General features: G+C 29.8%; 1 protein-coding gene and 2 pseudogenes across 1 annotated transcript; 2 read left to right on the top strand and 1 right to left on the bottom strand.

Moving 5' to 3' along the window:
* The first annotated feature begins 1,334 nt into the window (after window positions 1–1,334).
* LOC149885769 (uncharacterized) lies at window positions 1,335–2,140 on the top strand (annotated as a pseudogene).
* Window positions 2,141–8,885: 6,745 nt separating this feature from the next.
* On the bottom strand, window positions 8,886–10,652 carry LOC149885770 (uncharacterized). Its single transcript, XM_090094256.1, has 4 exons — window positions 10,524–10,652; window positions 10,226–10,358; window positions 9,875–10,117; window positions 8,886–9,817 (listed from the first exon to the last, which is right to left on the bottom strand). Exons 1-4 carry the CDS (start codon window positions 10,650–10,652, stop codon window positions 8,886–8,888), a joined length of 1,437 nt encoding a protein of 478 aa, XP_089950382.1.
* A 3,388-nt stretch (window positions 10,653–14,040) lies between these two features.
* On the top strand, window positions 14,041–20,205 carry LOC149885771 (uncharacterized; annotated as a pseudogene).
* Window positions 20,206–21,748: the final 1,543 nt, after the last annotated feature.

The raw sequence follows: 21,748 nt of genomic DNA on the forward strand, positions 1-21,748 counted from the left end.
TATATATATATATATATATATATATATATATATATATACACGAATTGTCAAAAAATAGTAAAATATAGTAGTAAAATAGTAAAATCAATGTCCAATTATCGAAAAAAAAAAAAAAAAAAAAAGCAACTAATATAGGGGGCTCGTAAAATTAGAAGCAATTGCTCACCGTTTTTTTAGTTATAGCTTTTTTATTCAAGCGCTTTTCTCATATGTGAGCAATCGCTAAACATTTCAGCAAAAGCTCATGAGTGAAAGATTTCACGAAAAAACAGCAAATACTCTTTTTTATTCACCTGGCCTAATTAGCTAAAATTCTTCTCAAAAAACTTTAAATATGGGTGTGTATGTGTGAAAAACACTGGCCACGAGGCTACAAAATGCACAAGCCTCCTCGATCAAAAGTTTGAGGAAAGCATTCCTAAAGTTTTTATTGATATATTTTACAATGAATCATTTTATTAACACCTTTTTTTTTCAGGTTCCTATTAATCCTTATCTGTTTTTCCTGGATGCACATCTTCAATGGTGCGCCAAACATTCTCAACAAAAACAAGATCTACAAATGATAATAAAATTTCCTTAATATCACAAAATGCAATACCTGATGAAATGAATAATTTCAATCAAATTGATTTTATTAGATTTTATGGTGTTGAAATAATGTTGTCTGAAATAAAAGAAAGGGAACGTTAATGATTTTTTCCTTGTTTTATGATATTTGTTTGTTTTGATTTAAAGTGAACTTGTTATCTATTATAGATATCCTCAATACTTTGCATTCATTGAAAAGTCAAATGTCAGGTGTTTCTCGATCATGTCTGCCCGAAACAATTTCTAATTAATGTTCTAATTAATTGTCATTCACGTCAAGTTAATATTTATTGTAGGCATACAAAAGTAAACTGCTTCGACCTGCTCAGCTTTCACATTGTCTTACTTGGTGGTCACAGCTTGAAGCTATTGTCAAAAGAGTTTGAACCTCTAGTCCTGAAATAAAAGATGAGGTATTAAGTTTGATTAGTCAAATTAAAAATACATACAGTGACGCTTGTGAAGAAACTTTTTCCTCATTAAACAACTACACCTCACGACTTATTCTCCAAATGGACGTCGCTTTTCTACTTTATGTATACGTCTTGCACAAGAACTATTTGTCCTCCAGATGTTGTTATCGACATTTAAGAAATCTGCTTTATTTGCCCAGTCCAAAGACTCTCATTTCAAAATTAGGAAGAATTGGAGAAGTTGGATATAAAAAAGAATGCGATGATACAATCACAGTTGTTTTTTAAAATCTTAATAGTTCTTAAAAGCGTTGCTGCCTTCTCTTTAAGATGTATATTAAACAAAGTGTTAGTTTCAGAGGAGGACACCTCATTGGATATAGTGAGGACAATCCCACTAAAATTGCAAAAACATTATTAGTCTTTATGATTAAAATTATCTTTGGTAAACGATTTGTTTGTAGAATTGAACCAATGTTCAAACTGCCAGTACACTTTCTTCATGATTCGATCATAAACATAAATAAACAAATAATTGATGCAGGAGAAAAGTTATTGTGTCTCTTATCAGATTACGATCCCATAAATCGACTTGTTTACCAAAGGTGTTATAGAAAAACAAAAAACAGTTATTATGCTACACGACCCAGTTCACTTATTTAAAAGTAAAAGAAATAATTAGTTTATGGAAAAAACATTATTAGTTCAAAAATTAATAATCAACCTCTCTCTTGTGATTGGTCTCACATAGTTCAATTATATAACAGACAGGAATTGTTTGTTGCCAAAACTACAAAGCTTTCACGCAAGTCAGTGTACCCTAGTTTGATGATAGAAAAATTGTTGCAAACATGGTTGCTGTATTTAATAAAAAAAACTATTGCAGCATTAAGATTAGCTAATTTTGTTTCATTATGGGACATGCTAAATGTAAAGAGGAAAGGCTTTGTGATGCTTTATTTAATGATAGCAATAGGTGTTCTTTCCAGACAATCGATGACCTTAAATTTAAAGAAATTTTAGCATTTGCTGATGCGACTTCTAAGATGTCAGAGGGAAAGGGATTTAAGCGTCATAATACTTTTACATCAGAAACAAAACATGTTTTAGTTAACACCCTACAAGGATTAACATAGAGGACAGAAAAAGAAAGAAACTCAATACTTAGAGGTCAGATCTTTTAGTCTCTGTTGATGATCTAATTAATAAAGTTTTGAAATGTATTTATGGTTTTACATTTATTTGATTTAAAATTTATTTATAATTATATATTTACTATTATGATATGAATATAATATAGTATGATAATGATTAGTTAATTCATTAAAAGTATTTTTATTATTTACAGCTAATTTACAGATAATTTACAGTTTCTTTCTAAAAAGTTTTTTTTTTTTTAAACTTCATCAAGACAATTAATTTTTGTTTGAAAATAGTGATAAATAATTGAGCCATAACATTTTATTATATTTCTATTGATAATTACACTAATGTTTAATAATAGAAGCGTTTCGCTATTTTTTTAAATCAGCACTGTCGTCAAAACTACATGAAATTAAAGTTTCGCGTCCCGTTATTTTAGTTGTCCTGATTTATATTTTTTCTAATATCTAGGTTTTTTCCCTATATTTATTTTAACATTTTAAAAGTTTTGAGAATTAATGTTGCAAAATTAGCAATTTAATAAAATGAAGACAGAAAATTCAGCATCATATATAAAAGAATATATGAAAAAATACCTAGCAGCTTTAGCTGGAAATATATCTTTGACTTGTACTTTCAATTTATCTTTATCAAATTCTCATTCTTAATCTGATTTCTTAGAAGAAATATCAGAGGATAGTGAGAGTAATGTTTCAAAGTGTTCACACAGTTTTTCCCTAATGACAACTGAAGAACACACTGGAAAAACGATCAAGCTACATTTTTATTGTTTTGAGTAAATTAGATTTTAAACTTCAAAAAACCATAGCTCACTTATTTGTTAAGCTTAATATCTGTGTAATTTGATCGGTTAGCTAGTTATATAGTCAATTATTATATACTTAAACTGCAGCCGAATATAAAAAGGGCAAAAACCCAAAAAAAGCAAAAAAGTAGCTTGATCGTTTTTCCAGTGTGGTCTTCAACTGTAAGTTCAAGTAGTCATTCTTATTTTGATTCTTCAGAAGAAAAAAGATCCTTTTAAAAGTTGAAGCTCAGAAAAAGAGGATAAATGTTTAATTAAGCAAACTGTGCATGAATTTTTATCAGATTTTATCAAGTAGGTAGTAAAATAAAATCTCCTAAGAGAGTATTTTGATGAGTTGTTAAACTTGATACAAATTAGTGATCATTTTCATCAAGAAGACTTTTCAAAAGATTCTCGCACTTTACTGCATATCCCTCGTAATGTAGATGTTGATAAATGAATTTGGAAAATATGTTTACCTTGGATTACAAAAGGGTATTTTATCAATTTTTCAAAGAAGCGCCGAAGAAAGTAGGTCTGTTGAAGTGAGCATAAATATTGACAGCATTGAATTGCCATTTCGTATTTGTTCATTTATTTGTGGTGTACCTTCGCGAGCATTTGTTAAATGTGTAATGGGGCACATTGCTAAGTTTGGATGTAAAAGATGTTCAATAGAGGTAACACTAGAAAATCATAGAATAGTTTATTTAAAAACTGGTATAAAATTGAGAACTTATATTGTTTCATAAAGGATGTTAGCCAAATCACAAACTATTTGATAGTCCTTTCTTTCAGTTAAATGGAATTTGCATTATTAAAGATTTGAACAGGTTAACTCAATAAAGGAGTTAGTAAAATTTGAAAACCACCTTGAGGACAATATAATGAAAGAAAAGTTCAAAAGAAAATTTGATGCAATTGCAATTGTTTGTAAGGATGCAAAAGCGCATTGTTATGCAATTTTAGATTCTATCATGACGGAAGAAGTACAATAAAAAAAATTAACCTTATGAATGATAGCCAAAATTAACCTTATGAATGATAACATACGACTTACCTTTTAATTTGTCGGCAGTTTTAATTTCTTTAGTGACATGGAAGATTGCTAACAGTTAAATTCCTAACAGTTCAAAACTTATTTGAGTGAAACATTCCTAATATTAAAAAACTTAATTGAGTGAATGGTTAAAGCAGAAATGAAAAGAGCACTTGCTGCCAAGAGACTGAACTATTTATGCATTTTCTTTTATTTGCCGTTTTTTAAATTTATATATAGAGTAAAACACCTAGTGTTCGCCTATTTCAATGTGCGTTTTGCAATAAGTCAAAAATCTTCTTAATTTTAATCAAATTTGCCCTTTTTTTAAAGAGTAGTTTGGTTCTTGCTTCATAGCAACGACCTTAGTAACGCTTTTTCTCCAACATCTCCTTAACCACAAAAGCGATTAACTTTAAATTTTTGCTAAACAATGCTCAAGACGTTTGGCTTCTCCTTAAATATTATTTAAAGCTTTAAGCTGTACGTTGAAACCACTAAAATTGTTCTCAAAGTAGAGCTCCTGAAGGACGGTAGTTACTTTTTTGTCAGTCTTCCTTCAGTTTAAATTGAGTTATAATTAAAGATTTTTTAGTGTTTTTATTTATAAATGGGTTCTGCAAGCAGATATAAGAAATAACGGTAATACAGCATTGAATATTACAAAAAACTTTGTAAATAAATCGGCTTCTGCAGAAAAGTTAGAAATTTCTTTGGAATCAAAAGACGATTCTTCATCTCATCACACTGCATTTGAATGTAACTTTGTGATTAACAGTGAATTATTTGTATCTTTAATAACCACCATTGGTCGATGTCCTGTTTGCATCGGCAGTATCAACATTAAGGTGGTCCCACACTCATAAAACCTTTTTTTAATTTAAAAAAATTTTTTTTTTTTTAAAGCTTATTTTATTTATTCATCACTTGTGAATAGTCTCTGATTATATTGGATTGTAAACAATCTCTATTAAAAAAGATATTAGCTGTTATATTTAGGTATCTTAAAAAAGTATCCTTAAAAACGCCCATAGCAACCACATTTTGAGTTATTTTTGGGTTAATAACTAGTCTAATATCTTTTTTATTGTTAAAAATTGATGTGAATATAAAACCTCGTTTTGGTTAAACACAACTTAAAGTAATAAGTTATAAAACAGCCTGTACAAGTTGTTCGTAAATGAAAAAAGTGCTGTCAATTTTAGGAGCTTTTGGATATTTGTTTACATTGCAACCCCATTATTTATTGGTACCAAACGAATTACATTTAAAAATATGGCTAAGAGGAATAACAAAATTATTAACAGGAAAAGAAAGAGAACGAATCAGCATCTTCACAACAAATCTGCCATATGCAGTGATAACAAACAAAACAAAGCATGTAAAAATGTTAGAGTGGCAAAAGATCGATGCTATCCTAAAAATATAAGCGTAACTGACTATTTTGCTAGTGTTCCACTTCAAGATCTACTAGATCACACAACAAAAAAGCTTTTGGAGACACAGACTGGTGTTTTAAATGCAGATGAATGTAATAGAGCTCCTCTAATATACAAAGCTGGTTTTAATGGTTTAAGTGGGCATAGTATTTATAAACAAATATGTAATGATGATGAGTGTACTAGGAATCTGAAGAGTGAGGAGTCTCTGTTCATTAAATGCTTTGTGCCTTTAGAGCTCTCATCTATTGATAATGATAAAAAGGTCATTCTTTGGAGAAATTTTAAACCCACATCTACTTTGTACTGTCGGCCTTTGCGATTTATATTTGAAGAGGAAACTGCACACCTTCTTCGTTGTAAGGAATTAACATTAAAAAACGAGATCAAACAGCTAACTAAAACAAGCCATATCCTACTTAATGGTAAGTCTATTGACGTTGACCATAAAATTGAAATTAGTATGATTGATGGCAAAGCCCATACTGCATTATCAGATGTAACTGACTCATCACAGTGCTGCTCTCTATGTGGTGTAAGTCCTAAAGAAATGAATGTTATTGACAAGGTATATAGAAAATAATTTGCACACAGGTACACCCTAATGAGTGTATATATATATATATATATATATATATATATATATATATATATATATATATATATATATATATATATATATATATATATATAAATAAATTGCACACTCAAAATGGGTTACAATATGGGATTTCAATTCTTCATGCATGGATACGAACATTCGAATGCTTAATCCACATTGCTTACAAAATGCCAGTCAAGAAATGGTCATCAAGATTACCAGCTGACAAGCAACAAATTGAAATGCAAAAGAAAAAAATTCAATTTGCTTTTCAGGAGATGGGACTGATTGTCGATAGGTCTAAGGCTAGCGGCTCAGGAACATCTAATGATGGCAAAACCTCCAGAAGAGCCTATCAGAGTGAAAAATTGTTTACTAAAACCGCAGGACTTAATTTTGAACTTATAAAACTGTTCCATGTTGTTCTGACTTGTATTTCATGTGGTTTTGAGCTTGATACAGATTTATTAAGGGAATACTGTAGACATAGAGCTAGGTTTTACGTAGAATGCTTTCCATGGTACTATATGCCGCAGAGCATTCACAAAATGTTAATTTATAACACTTTAAAATTTCACTATTTAATTACGCCGCCTGGTTTCTGTAGTTTAAAAGTAATTAAAATTCTCATGAAAATTCAGAATATATTCATGAAAATTCCTATGCAAAAAATTTGCAAATAACAAAATGTAATTATAAAAGACTCTCTTTATAAGAGATGTTTCTTTATTTCTGTTTTAAAATTAAAATGGCGAATGCTAGACGACCGACTATTATTGAGTTTGATAGCCTTACTTTACCGGAAATTGGTCGCAGGTTTAAAAACAATAATAACGAGTGTATCCGTTGGTGCAGGGAGTTTGGTTTACTTGCTATCAATATGATCTGTCCTCGATGTAACATTCAGTGCAACGAACAAAATAGTCATAATGTCGATGGAAAGATTTGGAGATGCATGCAAAAACCATGCAAAAAGAAAATAAGTATTCGTGTTGGGAGTTTTTTTGAAAGATCTCAACTGAAACTTTGGCAAATAATAGGTATTACCTATATTTGGACTTGTAGCGCCGGAAAAAGTCGTGGCCTTTCAGTAAAAAACATTCAAAAGAATTTAGAAATTGGTAGCAATAAAACTGTTGTTGATTGGAATCAATTTTGTAGAGACATTACCGTTACTTATTTCCTTAACAACCGTGTGCAATTAGGAGGACCAGGTTCAATAGTGGAAATAGATTAATCACTTTTTTCAAGAAGGAAATACAACCGAAGTAGAATTGTATAAGATCAATGGATTTTTGGTGCGTACGATATAGCGACTAAAGAAGGGTTAGTCATTCCTGTAGCGCACCGCAATGCTGCAACCTTACTACCCATCATTATACAATGAATTTGTCCTGGGACTGAAATATGGAGCGATATGTGGGCAGCATACCAAGGTTTAGCAGCGCAAGGTTTTTAACATGGATCAGTAAACCATACTTTACATTTTGTTGATCCCGCAAAAAATTTTACAACAAACAGGGTTGAGGCAATGTGGCAAAGAAGCTAAGTCAAATTTAAAGCAATGTTTGGGCTCACAAATCGAGAAATGATTCCCGATTATTTACCAGAATTTATGTGGGCGCAACGTTTTAAAGAACGTACTTATTTTCACTTTTGGAACCAAGTTGTAGATGAATATCCCGTTGGAATAATATTTTTGTATATAGGAACATTTGTTTATCTAAAATCATAAATATATTTTTAAAAAAATCTATATAATCTGAAAATAAGAAAAAAACTTATTGAAATTCGAAGTTTTTTCAAGAAAAAAATACTAAAATAAAAAGCAAATGCATGACAAATTTCTCCATAAAATGTTTTAGAGAAATAAAAACCGGGCTATAAAGTTTTTTTAATGAATAATTTCATATTTACGGCATTAATTATTAACTTGGTAGTGTTTCAAAAAAGATGGCGAATATTAGAGTTTTTGGTATATTTTTTTGACACTTCAACATCAAATTAGAGAACTTTCCTTCGGTTTTCAGGTCTATGTATTTATACGATTCTTAATCAGGATAAAATTCTCTATCATAATCAAAAATAAAAATGGGGGCGGGGGTAGAAGAGTAAATTAGCGCCCTAGAAGCATTGAATACTTTTTATGCGTTGAAGGATACAAACTACGAGTTTGCCAAGCTTCACTTTTTTCAGTATTGTGTAAGTTTATCTTTACTATTAATTCAAAATAATTTGCAGAAAGTATGCATGTATATTATTGAAAAAATGTTTTATTGACTTAAGGTGGTACACCCCCATTCTAAAAAATTTCCTTAAAATAATCAATACAAAATTAAAACTACAATACACAAGTTAAAACAAGTATGTTGATTTTTTTTTTAAATAAGAAATCTCGATTGCCGAACTTTTGCCTCACTTATTCCATACGAATTGCCAAAATATGGGTGTAATTTAAAACAAGATATCTCCAGTTCTATATATCTTTTAACTCTGAAATTTTCACACTGTGTTCCTAAAAGGTACGAAGAGGTTATGAACCAAAATCATGCATTAAAGATGCATAGAACATTTTAAAAATAATTTTCTATATATTTAAGAAAATTTTTAACAAAAAAAGCAAGAAAAAAAGATTTTAAGCATACTTATACATCATATTTATTTGTAGTTTTGGTTCATTACCTAAGTCAATTTATAACAAAAACACCCTGAAAATTTCAAGTCAGCATATGGTCCCAAACTGAAAATATTGCGTTTTAAAATTTGGGTATTTGGTAAAAATGACATTTTGAGAAAAACACAAAAAACAAAATAAAAGTTCGTTATATTAAGAAAAGAAGCACGAGCCCAACTAAAAACCTCTACTATTATATTGTGGGTCCTTTTCCAGTTCTTTTTCAATATCTATGAAACCTTTTTTGATGGCTCTAAGCTGTTTTCTCCTTATTTTACCTTTAGCACTTGATTTGTGATTCATTTTTTTAATTCGGTTGCAGTCCAATTTACGAAGTCCTTCCTGCATAAATATACTTGGTTCGATACCTCCAGCACTAATTACTTTTTCAACTGCTGTGCTTCCATCATTAAATGCTATAATAGCTGAGTTCATACTAATCTCAAGAACTTTTTTCCCAATAAAAAAATCTTTAGGACATCTCTTCCATATTAAGGCATTCAGACTTTCATTGTTATTTTGAGTTTGTCCGTGCAAACATTTTGACAATAATGTTTCATTTGTCAAATCTATAAATATAGGCATAAGTAATGCTTTAATTGCTAATGGTAAGCTTAATTTAGTTTTGTATGTTGTTTTACCTGTTACTTTATTACTCTGCCACAAACACCGACTAGTTCTAGTTCGTGGGCAAAATTTGTGTCTCTCTGACTCTTCACTTATGTCACTGTTGTGAAATAAAACAGCCCAAGCACCTGTTTTCATTGCATATAGGTTACTCACATTTTGACGGATAGCCATACCAAAAAAATTTTGAAGCGTATTTATGGCTTTATCTGTTAGTCGACCTTTTCCATCTATTTTTTTTCCATCTGAAAGAAACTGACCTTTAAGTGTCACTCTAAGGTTACGCGCACGATTTCCAAGTCTCTTTTGGTAATGTCCAACACAATGAAGTCTGTTTATTTCAAAACCTGGATATGGATTACTTGCAACAACATCATTATATGCTGAGCTGTCACCGTCTCCAATATATCCTTCATATCTCAAACCATGCTTTTTAATTGACCGTTGAAAAATTGAAACAGCACCAGAAACTTCCTTGGATCCTGATTATTTATTGTGGTTAGCTTCACAAACATGATTTATTTTCCAATTTTGATAACCTGGTGTTGAGTTTTTTTTGTTCCAATAACTACAAGCTTTGCAGAACTTAGTTAACAAAATTGAATCAAGACATTTTCCATTCTCTCTTGATATTGCAGTGACAATACCATTTAAAGATTGATGGCCTCTCTTTTGCCAGGTACCATCAACAGAAACCTGGTAAGCAGAAACATCATTAAGATTGCTTGATTTAGAAATAATATCTTTGGTTTGATTGGCTGCGCTTGACATAGCAGAAGCAACTTCATTATAAATATTTAACAAATTGTTATTTTTTGCACTATAGTTTTTAAAATTCATAGGAGATGGCATGTTCATTACAGCTGCAAATTTGCATATAGATTGATAACCTCTACATATTTCACGAAAAGCAGTAAAGACTTGAAAATTAACTGATGCAGTAGGAACACCTGGAGTACTTTTAGATTTTTTAGTAGAAAACTGAGACGTGTGCCATCCTTTGCTAAATTGGCAACAAAGGCACTGTAAAGTTAAATAAAAACAAAAACCTTTCTTGCTTTTTAAATCATTTTCTAAACAAACTTCATTTCCACATTCGGGGCATTTAAACTCACTAACCATTAGTTTTAAAATATTAAAGTTTATAATGATGTAATTTTTTTGACTTCCAAATATTTCAGTGTTTACTATTTTTTTGGAGCTTGCTGATAAACTTGGATCAGAAATTGATGTATCAAGCTGAATAAACTTTGAAGATTTTAGGTGTTGATTACAAGAAAACTTTCTTTTTTTAGTTCCAGCAATAGAACGTCCCATATCTTATTTAGCTATTTATTTATAAAAACATTAACAAATTAAAACAGCATGCAAGCACGATACATTTGATACATGTTCGCATTAGTAGTTCAAGTTATAGCTTTTAAAATAAACATGAAGCACAAAATAAACAAGCTGCAGTAGAAAAGAGTTATTGATGTTTATAAGCTTGAGCAAGTTTACATTTTTTGTTTTAAATTGCGTTGCTATGGCGTTGCTACGGACTTCTCAATTTACTATGGCCACAAAACACATAATTGTACACACTTCCTTATTTATTTATTAAAAAAAAAATTAATAGTATTGTTCAATGAAAAATTTTGAATTTAAAAAACCAATTTTCAAAAAATTGATTTCTTCTAAAAAATTTCAAAATTAATGGGGATGTACCACCTTAAGTCAATATTTTATTTATTTTTATTATCTAGCCATAAATCCCGATAGAATTATAGGAATTCCAAGACTCTGGTATGAGCGTGAAACAACAAGACTTGGAAATAGAGGAGGAGACAGGAGGAAAGCAGTTTTTTCTGAAATGAAAAAAGTTATTAAAAACCATATTTAGATTTTGACATGTAGAGCAGGTCATTATGGTAGAAAAGTTGCTCCTGGACGTAAATATATGCCCTTTGGTTACTTGCAAAGCATTCAAAATAAAATTGGAAGCAGTTATTTATGATGTACCTGCTCGGTCATTTGTTAAATGCATTAAAACACATAATGGATACAATTGTTGTGAACGATGAATTAAACGTGGTTAGCGGTCTCAAAAAGTTGTTTTACCTGATTTATCTGCTCCTTAAAGAACTGATCTAGACTTTTCAATCAACATGATTCAGAACAACCATAAGCAGTATCTCCTTTCACAAAGCGAAATTATAATATTTTAAGTGGGCTTCCAATTAATTATATGTATTGTGTTTGTTTGGGTGTTGTAAGAAGAATTATAAACTTATGGTTTCAAGGCCCACCATCGTGTAGGTTGTCACAAAATGTTGTTGTAGTCATTTCTGAAAAACTGGCTGCTTTGCGACCATATATTTCAAGAGTTTTCTAGGAAATCTCGTTCATGAACTGAATTTAGGCGATGGAAGGCTACTGAGCTCCGCCTTTTTTTGATTTATACAGGGCCGATTGTTTTGAAAGGAAAGTTGTTTCCAAAATATTATCAGAATTTTATGGACTTATCTGTTACTGTCAGGATTTTGTTGTGTACTTCCTTACTTAAACATTATGCTGGGTATGCAAGTCAGTTACTGCGATATCTTGTGCAGACTTTTGAAGAGCTATATGGTAGAGATCAGATTGTATAAAATGTTCATTCATTAATACATTTAGCTGATGATGCAAAACACGACGGCGCTCATGATAACAAACTCTAAAAATTTTAATTATAAACTATATAATAGATAAATAAAAAAAAAAAAAAAATTAAATCTATTTAAAACACATCCGGAAGAAATATTAGGAAAATTTGGGATAAAGTAAAAAGCTGCCGAAAAGCAGACCGTGAGAATATTCGTCGAGCCTTTCCTCAAGTTGCTCTCTTATTTTGCATTTTTCTTGTACTGAGATAAATGAGAAGGGAGATACCAACTGTTAAAAGTGACAGTAATATTTAATTATTGTATGTGGGTGTTGTTAACCCTTTAACTACCGCTAAATAAATTGTGCCAATTATTTCCGGCGCTTGAAAATAAAAATAATACCATGCCGGAATATTCCGGCAGCTTTACATAGACTTTCCTATGATATTGGATTTATATTACTTAGGTTTTCAAAAAGGTCGTTCAATAAAAAAGTTTATTCTTTGCAAGAGGTAATAAATTACTTAAGTAGTTTGGATTGTGACGATGATGACGAAGACAGTGGAGAAGATATTAGTGGTTCTCACGATGAGATTGAATCAAATATTAGCAATTTTAATGAAGATTGTACTAATGTTGAAGACATTGAAATAAATATTAACAATTTTGATGAAGATCGTGCTATTGTAGATGTAGACAACGAGAATATCAAAGAAATGGAAGTTGAAAGTCCTTTAGATTATCATATAGTAAATGAAAATCAAGCCTTTGGACTTGTCCCAACTTTTTAAACAGTACATGGAAGCCTGCAAATGGTGAATTACCATAACTACATCAGTTCCTAGGTCAACCTGGTTTTAATGTTGAGATTTCTGACTCTAGACCAATAACATATTACCAATTATTTGTTACTGATGATTTATTAGATCATTTGGTTGTTCAAACTAATCTTTTTGCTCAACAATTTATTGAAACGCCCAGAAATATACCAAAACATTCCTATGTTCGTTTCTGGAACCCAACAACTCTGTCTGAAATGAAAAAGTTTCTAGGTTTGATCTTGACTATGGGTTTAATTCATAAACCTGCTACACATTTTTATTGGTCAACTGATAAAATATTTCAAACACCTGTGTTTAATGCAGTTATGTCTCGTAATCGTTTTAATTTACTATTGAAGTTTTTTCATATAAATGATAACCGAAATTTACCTCACCCTAATGATCCAAATCGAGATTGATTATGCAAGTTACGACCAGTTATAGAGGAACTTTTTGAAAAATTTCAAAGTGTTTATACTCCAAATCAATGTATTGCGGTAGATGAGTCACTGTTACTATGGAAAGATAGACTACTCTTCAAACAATATCTTCCTATTAAAAGAGCCAGATTTGGAATAAAACTGTTTTGCCTATGTGAAGACTCTGGATACATGTACCGTTTCAGAATTTATACCGGAAAACAAACTCCAACTGATGCTATTGATATTCAACTACCAGAAGAATGTAAAAGCTTCAATAATACTGAAAAAATTGTAGTATACATGATGTTGCCACTTCTGAATAAAGGTTATACTATTTGAATGGATAATTGGTACTCTTCATGTAGGCTTTTCCACTTTCTGCACCACTATGGAACAACAGCATGTGGAACAATTCGATCAAATCTTTTTTAGAAAATTTAAAAAAATAAATTAAAATTTTGTGCAAACACTGACATGGCATGTCACATGATATTGTATGTAAAGGTTAAAGGATTGTTATGAGGATTACAGTTCTTATGCAAAAAAAAGAAGGTAAGGAGTATTGTTTGTAAATATATATTTTGTTTACTTTGAATCTTTTAAAATTTTCTTGCGTCATTTTTAAAATTTTTGTTTGCACACATTTATTGTTTGCATATATGCTTTTTTGATATGTATGTGTATGTGGTAACAAGTGCTCTATAGTTGTTTTATCAATGTGTTTTTATAAAAATGTAAAGTGTTTTGTTATTGTTTGTGTATGTGTTAATACGTTTTATATAATTGTTTTAAAAATGAGTTTAAATATGTATGTAAGGTATAAAAATAAGCCAATTGAATGAGACTGTTGCTCAATGTCAATCAATTAAATGTATGTAATGCTATCCTTGCTGAACTGAATGAGCAACCAAGTGTAGAAAATCAACATTCTAGATTGTTTTTTACGGATGGACCAGCTGGTAGTGGAAAAATCTTTACTTATAATTATTTAATTGCTGAAACCATAAGTAGGCGCTTTAAATCTGCTACAGCTGTATGGACTGGCATAGCAGCAACTCTTACAAATGGATCTACATTGCATGGCTTATTCAAACATCCTGTTCCAATATTGGATAGTAGCACATGTTATGTAACTCCTAACTCTATACGCGGGCATTTTTTAAGACAAGTTAGTTTGTTTTTGCTTGATGAAACATCCATGATACTTGAACATGCCTTAAATGCAATTGATAGGTTGTTAAAAGATATTTGCAATAACAACTTTCTGTTTGTTGGAAAAATCATTCTGTTTGGCGGTGACTTTAGGCAAATTCTGCCTGTTGTGAAAAGAGGACAACCAGCTGAAATAGTAGAATTGTGTATAAAATGTTCTTTGCATTGGCAATGGGTGCAGAAGTTTGCATTAACTGAAAATATGAGAGTACAAGATGAGGAAGGTGAGTTTTCCCAATGGCTACTAAAACATGAGAATGGAACAATACCTGTCAAAGAGGAGGATCCTTTTAAAGGATGCATTAAAATCAGTGCATTATTAGAGAAAATGATTGATTGTTGAAAAGATTTTTGAAGATGCTGATCAAAATGATTATTCTAAATGCATGATTTTAACACCAACTAATGTTGATTCATTATCAATCAATGAAGAAGTGCTTGAATGCTGCCGGGTGAGGTCGAAATTTATTTAAGTGCTGATCAAATTGATAATGATGACTTTCATGAAAGAAATAACTTTCCTGTTGAGTTTTTGAACAGCTTAACTCCTTCAGGTGTGCCACCTCATTGTTTAAAATTGAGATTTGGTTGTGTAATAATGTAACTTAGAAATTTAGATCCCAAAGCTGGGTTATGCTATGGTACTCAAAAGAAAGTTTGTGCTCCTCAAAATAATTATATTGATGCAGAGGTTTTGACAGGTGTTTCTGGTAGTAAACAAGTTTTTGTTCCACAAATTCTGTTGGCTCCATCAGATTCTAATTTACCTTTTGTTCTGAAACGTCTTCAGTTTCCTGTCAGATTGGCTTATTCATTGCCATTTAATAAAAGTCAAGGTCAAACATTTCAGAGAGTTGGGGTGTATCTCAAAAAACCGTGTTTCTCTCATGGTCAACTATGTTGCATGTTCAAGAACTAGAGCATTCAATAGTTTGTTTTTCAAAATTGATAAACATCTCATTCAAGGTATGGTAGGTGAAATGTGTTACACAAATAATGTTATATATTCTAATGTTCTTAATTTATAGTCTTTAGATTTTCCTTTCAAAAATTTACTGTTTGTAGGTTTTGAGCATATTTTTTATGCATAACTTCATTTATTATTTTAATATTTTTTTTTTAATGGCTTTTGATAAATATCTCTGTCATTTAATATTGTTATAAAATGTGTTTATATGTGTTATATAAAGCCATATTTGTTTATAGTTGTATATATGTTTAAATTATATTGTTTCCATGTTTTCAAAGTGGTGTGACTTGGCATTATGTTGAGCAAGATTAATAGCCTTGCCAGCCAAGCGGTGTACTTGTAGCATAGCTGTGACTTGTCAGTATGTAGTGCCAGTTGGTGTTACTGCTTTAAAGCTAGGTTGTGTTGTTTAGCCTTTTTTAATTATTCTGGAAACACATAATAATGTCTGTTAATGTTTAGCGTAATGTGTATGAGAGAGTATGCAACCTTGATCTTTAAATCTAGGGTGTTTTAATGTCCTAAATTTGTAGTAATTGAATAACTAATATTGAATATAAAAACAAATATGTTTTTATGTATTTATATGTTTAGTAAAAAGATAAATATAGTTAATTTTAAATTGGTTTTCTAATTTTGCCTTTCATATTTTAATTTGGTTTGTTATTTTCGCTGGATTTTAGGATCAAGGGTGTAAATATTATATTTTTATGTAATATTGTTGTGATGTTTTGTGTTGATAGACTGCTTGGCTTACCTTTGCGTTGGTGACTTTTGTTAAAAATGAATAATAGGTAGTTTCATTATTGGAACTTACTGCTTTTCCTTATTTACTAAAAGCCAAGACAACATTATGCTAAAAATGCTATTTACATCTTAATTTGATTTTTTTGTTTGTTTGTTTGTTTGTTTGTTTGTTAGTATTGTTAATCCTTTTGTACTTCGGAACAGATTTTATAGTTACATTTTAGATAAATGTTTATATTAACTGCCACTTCAAAGTAGGTTCTATAAATAGGTAAATCGATTTTCAGTTTTTATATGGTGTTTTTTTTTTTTTTTGTTGTAATTATGGTACCATAATTTCTTTTTTTTTTTCTTTAAGGTTTACGATTGACGCATTTATACGATTTATAAAGAAAAACCTGATTTCCTTTTATTGTAAATTTTTGTCATTTAAATGGTATAAATATATGTATTTAGTTCTTTTTTTTTTTTAAATTTTCTTTATTTTACGCCTAATAATTTGTTGTACGCAATTTAGGGGATCTTTTTAAACGGGTGGGTGAATATTGTAGTTTTGCGCATTTGTCAAATATCGAGTTAATTAAATTTAAAAAGGTGTTTAACAAATTAATTAGCTCAGTTTGCATTTTCAACACTTTTGAGGAAAGAAAAAATTCTTATATATGTTAAATTCTTAAATATATTAAAAAGAAAAAATTGTTATACATGTAAATCAATGTTTTACTTTTTATTATTCTGGTAAAAGGTCTTCATCAAGAACTTGATTACTCTTTGCCACTATTAAGACAAAAACGGGGATGCGAAGTCCTTTATTAGTGACAAAATGTTAAGAGAATTAAATTTTCAGTAACAAAACGAATTTTAAGTAAATGGTAGCAAATTACCATTTACAATGGCCGCGTGCATTTACCAATGGCCGCGTGCATTTGAAGAACGCGCTCTTCCAAAGCCTAGTAACTAATTCAAAGCCTAGTAGCTAATGACGAAACCACATTAAACGTTAAGCATTTCTGTAGGAATTATATTATGATGTTTGAATTATATTTTTGAAATTATTGTTATATGTATGGAATGATTTTTATTACCATTGTTATTATGTACAATATAAAACAGTTTATTAATGCGGACTTGTTCAATGTTTTCCCCACAAAAAGATGATTATGATGTTGATGTATTTGAAACTGCATTATACTTATTTTTCAATGTTGACGAACTTCCAATATGTAAAGCAAGTTTCTCTCAAGTATGGCTAATTGCAATATCTGCTTATTTGTTCATATTCTATATAGCATTGCTTTTTTAAAAATTGTTTCATGATTTAGATCAAAGAAATAGCAACACTAATTTGTTGAAAATCTTGTTGCCAAAACAGTTGGCGACTCACCAGTAAGATTTGTGTTCAAAATTTGTGATTTAAAATGATAATTTAATAATCATATTATAAATTAAGATTAGCTATAATTGGAGAAAATATCAACTTATTCATTAGATAAAGTTTGATGCGTGGTCTTACCCAGTTTCCTTCTTCACCTTTCAATCATGTATATTTTAGGTGACCTCATCCAGGTTACAATTTTACTTGATTGAAACGTGAATGTTACGTTGCCAAAATATCGTGTATTTTGGAACTTTTTTTTTTCACAATAAAAACCTGTGATTAGAAACTTGGAAAGATATTCTTTACTTTATTTACTATCTTTTATAATTTAATTTCAGGGATTATCTTATTTGGGATATTCCTGGAATACTGGATATTTTTCTGAAATTCATCTTTTTCCAAATATCCGAAAAGTTTTCCATACATATACAAGTTTTCCATACAAGTTAAAGTATATATTATTGCTATCTAGTTGTTTTTATGTGGTTTTAGTCATCATTCATACAAAAATTAAGAGAAGTCTTTAAAAAATCGAGAAACAACTTGGCTGAATGCAAAATTAAGAGAAAAAATAAGGGGAAAAATATTCTGAAATTTTTCAGGATAATTTCCGCCAAAAATTTTCTGGATTTTTTAAATATAATGTTTATAGGAAATATCTAGTTTATATATTCATTATTGTAATTACTTTTTATTTTATTTTTATAATAATATAACTATTTTGCATTGTAGTTTTATAATAGTTAATAAACAAAGTATCAGGGTATAAGATATTTTATAACGTTGCAATGCATTTTTGACAAAAATAAAATGTCACATAATATTTTATATAAACATATTTTAAATCTTATATGTAAGTTTTATCAATTTAGGTTTAACAAATATAGAACAAAACATAGTTCAAAATCGAGTAACGTTGTGGCAGATAATTCTCATATTGTTACACGCAAAAGATCACACCCTAGTACAAGGTATACTTTTTTTTCTACCCTATTATATATTATTTCAGATTGTCAAATTTGTCGATGTTATTGATGTTATAATAAATAAGTTATTATGACTTATTTAATATTAAATTTATTAAGCTACATAACATCTGAATAAAATATTATCGACTAGGAAGACCCAATGGAATTGTTATGTTATTGCCTATGAATATCATTCTGTAGTAAGACTCAATAACACACACACACACACACAGATATATATATCTATGCTCTATTGCTTATAAATTTAGTTTTGTATTTTTATAAATATTTCTATTTTTCTGCTAATTTTATGTTATAAATAAATTTTATTTTTGCAAGATACAAATTATAAACTCTAAAGCTTGTTTATGTCTTCAGTTCTGTATCATCCTGGAGGAAAAGTCGGTTAGCTGTTATCCAGATGTCATTATCTAAACAAGTTTCTTTTGAGGTAATAAGAAATAAAAATAGTGATGATAATTTTACATATATTTCAAATGATGTAGAAGATAAGTATTTTCTGTTTATTGACAGTGATATGAATAATTGCAATAGTGAAATAGATGTTTCTTAAAATTCCTCAGATAATGTTTCTTTTGGTAATAAAGATGAAAATAGTATTTATGATGAAAACTTATGTTCTAAACTGCGTCACTGGGCTCTTACAAAGAGATGTACAAGACAATCTATTAATGGTGCATTAGAGTTATTTTTAGAGAGTAATCAAAGTGTACCTACAGATTCTAGAACATTATTAAAAACAAAAAGAAGAATTGCAAGTATCAGTATTGATAGTTATGGTGATAACATTTATTTAGGTTTAAAAACACAGATTGCAAAACAAATTTTTTATAAATCAATCAAAGTAACTTCTCTTTATATAACTTTCAATATTGATGGCATACTTTTGTTCAAATCAAACTCTACCCAACTATGGCCAATACTTGCTTCAATTTTAGGAATAGAGCCATTTGTTATTGGTTTGTTTTGTTATAATAAAAAGCTACTGTGTGATGTGTATTTCCATACCTTAATACATGAGTTAAATGATTTGCAACATAATGCTCTTCATGTTGATAACATCGATTAGATTGTTACTGCTTATGCATTTGTTTGCGATGCACCTGCCAGAGCCATGCTAAAAGGAATCATTAGTCATTGTAGTTTGCACTCATGAGAAAGGTGTACAATTGTTGGAAAGAGTTTAAAAAGTCGCATTGTTTTTTCACACCATAAAATGTTGTTTTAAGAACAGACCAGATCTTTCGGACAAACGGTTACTTTTTCAAAGATGATAATAATAGATCTAACCAAACCAGCAAAAGTTCATTACATGATGTTGAGTCTATTGGTTAATATATGCATCTTGTTTGTCTTGGTGTTATGCGGAAAACCATATATTTTCTAAAAGGCTGTATAAAAGACACAATATCAGGAAAACTATCAGCCAACATGATCAACCAGGTCTCTCAAAAGCTAACAAATTTAAATGGTAAACTCCCAAGGGACTTTGTTAGACAGCTACGAAGTCTAGTTGAGTTGGATAGATGGAAAGCTACTGAGTTGCACTCATTTTGATTTACACTGGTATTTTTGCCCTTAAAGATATTGTTGAAAATTGCTATAAGATTCCTCTGCGAAAGTGATAATGCTATTCGCAACTCAAATCTTCAGAATGCAGAACGACTTCTAAGATACTTTGTAACTAATTCAGTAGATGTGTATGGATATATATTATCTATCTATATATCTATATATCTATCTATCTATCTATCTATCTATTTATCTATCTATATATCCATCCATCCATCCATCCATCTCTCAATCTATCTATCTATCTGTATATATTTAATTATTTATTTAAATAAAATGAGTAAAAATCACCTTTTTATGGAACTCTAAGTTTCATGCCTTTCGGCAATCATTAGCCATTGTTTATATCGTTACTTAAAAACCAATTAAAAATTACAAATTAAAATCATGGTAGAACGAGTTCTGACGTTACTAAACCGAAACAAAACAAAAAGACGTCAAAGGTTTTAGTCCCTGGTGTCGAATAAGGATAGCAAAAATTTCTTTGCATATCGGCACTTTGATATTATTTCATATCTTTTGTAAAGTAAGTTTTCTCCTTTATATGATAATATATGAAATTTTTCGCGGAGACAAAGATTACAAACATTTGCTGCTTGATTGTAGGGCTTGCATTGTGCTATGATCTTCCATGTAATCACCGGTTTCAGATTTTTAGATTTTAGCATCCATATTTCTTTGGAAAGTTCGATGTCATTTTTATATTTAGGTGCGTTGAAAGATTTAAAATGGTTGGCATTTCTAAGTTTAAATGTAGTTTCACTTACACCGAAATAAACTGTCTTTGAATTGAGGATCTTCAGAATTTACAGTGGCTTGGTATACAACATTTCTAGAAAGGCATTGGTTATTTAACAGACAATTTTTTTTTATATGCAGTTGCATTCTTTTGTTTTTTTACATTTATCGCTTTGAAGAATTTTGTTATTATGTGCATTTATTAAAGAATTGATATTAGGCATGCAACTATAACTAACTTTAATATAGTTTCCATTAAAAATTTTATGAAGCCTGTGTCCGACTGGAAAGTGTTGGTCAATTAAAGCTAAGAAACGTTTTCTAATATTAGTTTCAACATTTTTGCTAAACGGGGGGTGTACCATATAATTTTACGTTTGCGATGTTTACTTTGATGTTTGTCTATTTGCGGTTGGTAGGTGAGTTTTGAATTGTATCCTGATTTAAGTAAAGCCTCTTCATAAGGAAGAATAGAGTTATTGAACACAGTTTTATTTATTGCCATAGTTGATAATCTTGACTCAATAGTGCGAGGGATTTCTTTTATTATATTAGATAGATGGTTTGAATAAGAATGAACATACAAAAGTTGGTTATTAGGTTTACAATATGGTTGATAAGAACTGTCGATCAGGTTCAATGTTACATCTAGATAATTTACTATTTTAATATTAGATTGAATGGAGATATTTAGGTTGTTACCTTGAAAAATATGTGTAAAATGCTTTTTAATTTTCTCCATTTGTTGGCCACTTTGTTTTCAAAAATCCATTATCACGATACAAGCCGAAGAGTATTTGTATTATTTGACTATAGCAATACGCTATATGTATATATATATATATATATATATATATATATATATATATATATATATATATATATAAGAGCAGTTTACGTCTACACGAAATGTGAAAGTTTGCTATATTAGGTCTACATA

Source organism: Hydra viridissima, unplaced genomic scaffold (assembly GCF_058129835.1).
Source record: "Hydra viridissima isolate aposymbiotic clone 2 unplaced genomic scaffold, HvirCarnegie_v1 scaffold_7, whole genome shotgun sequence".
Lineage (NCBI taxonomy): Eukaryota > Metazoa > Cnidaria > Hydrozoa > Anthoathecata > Hydridae > Hydra > Hydra viridissima.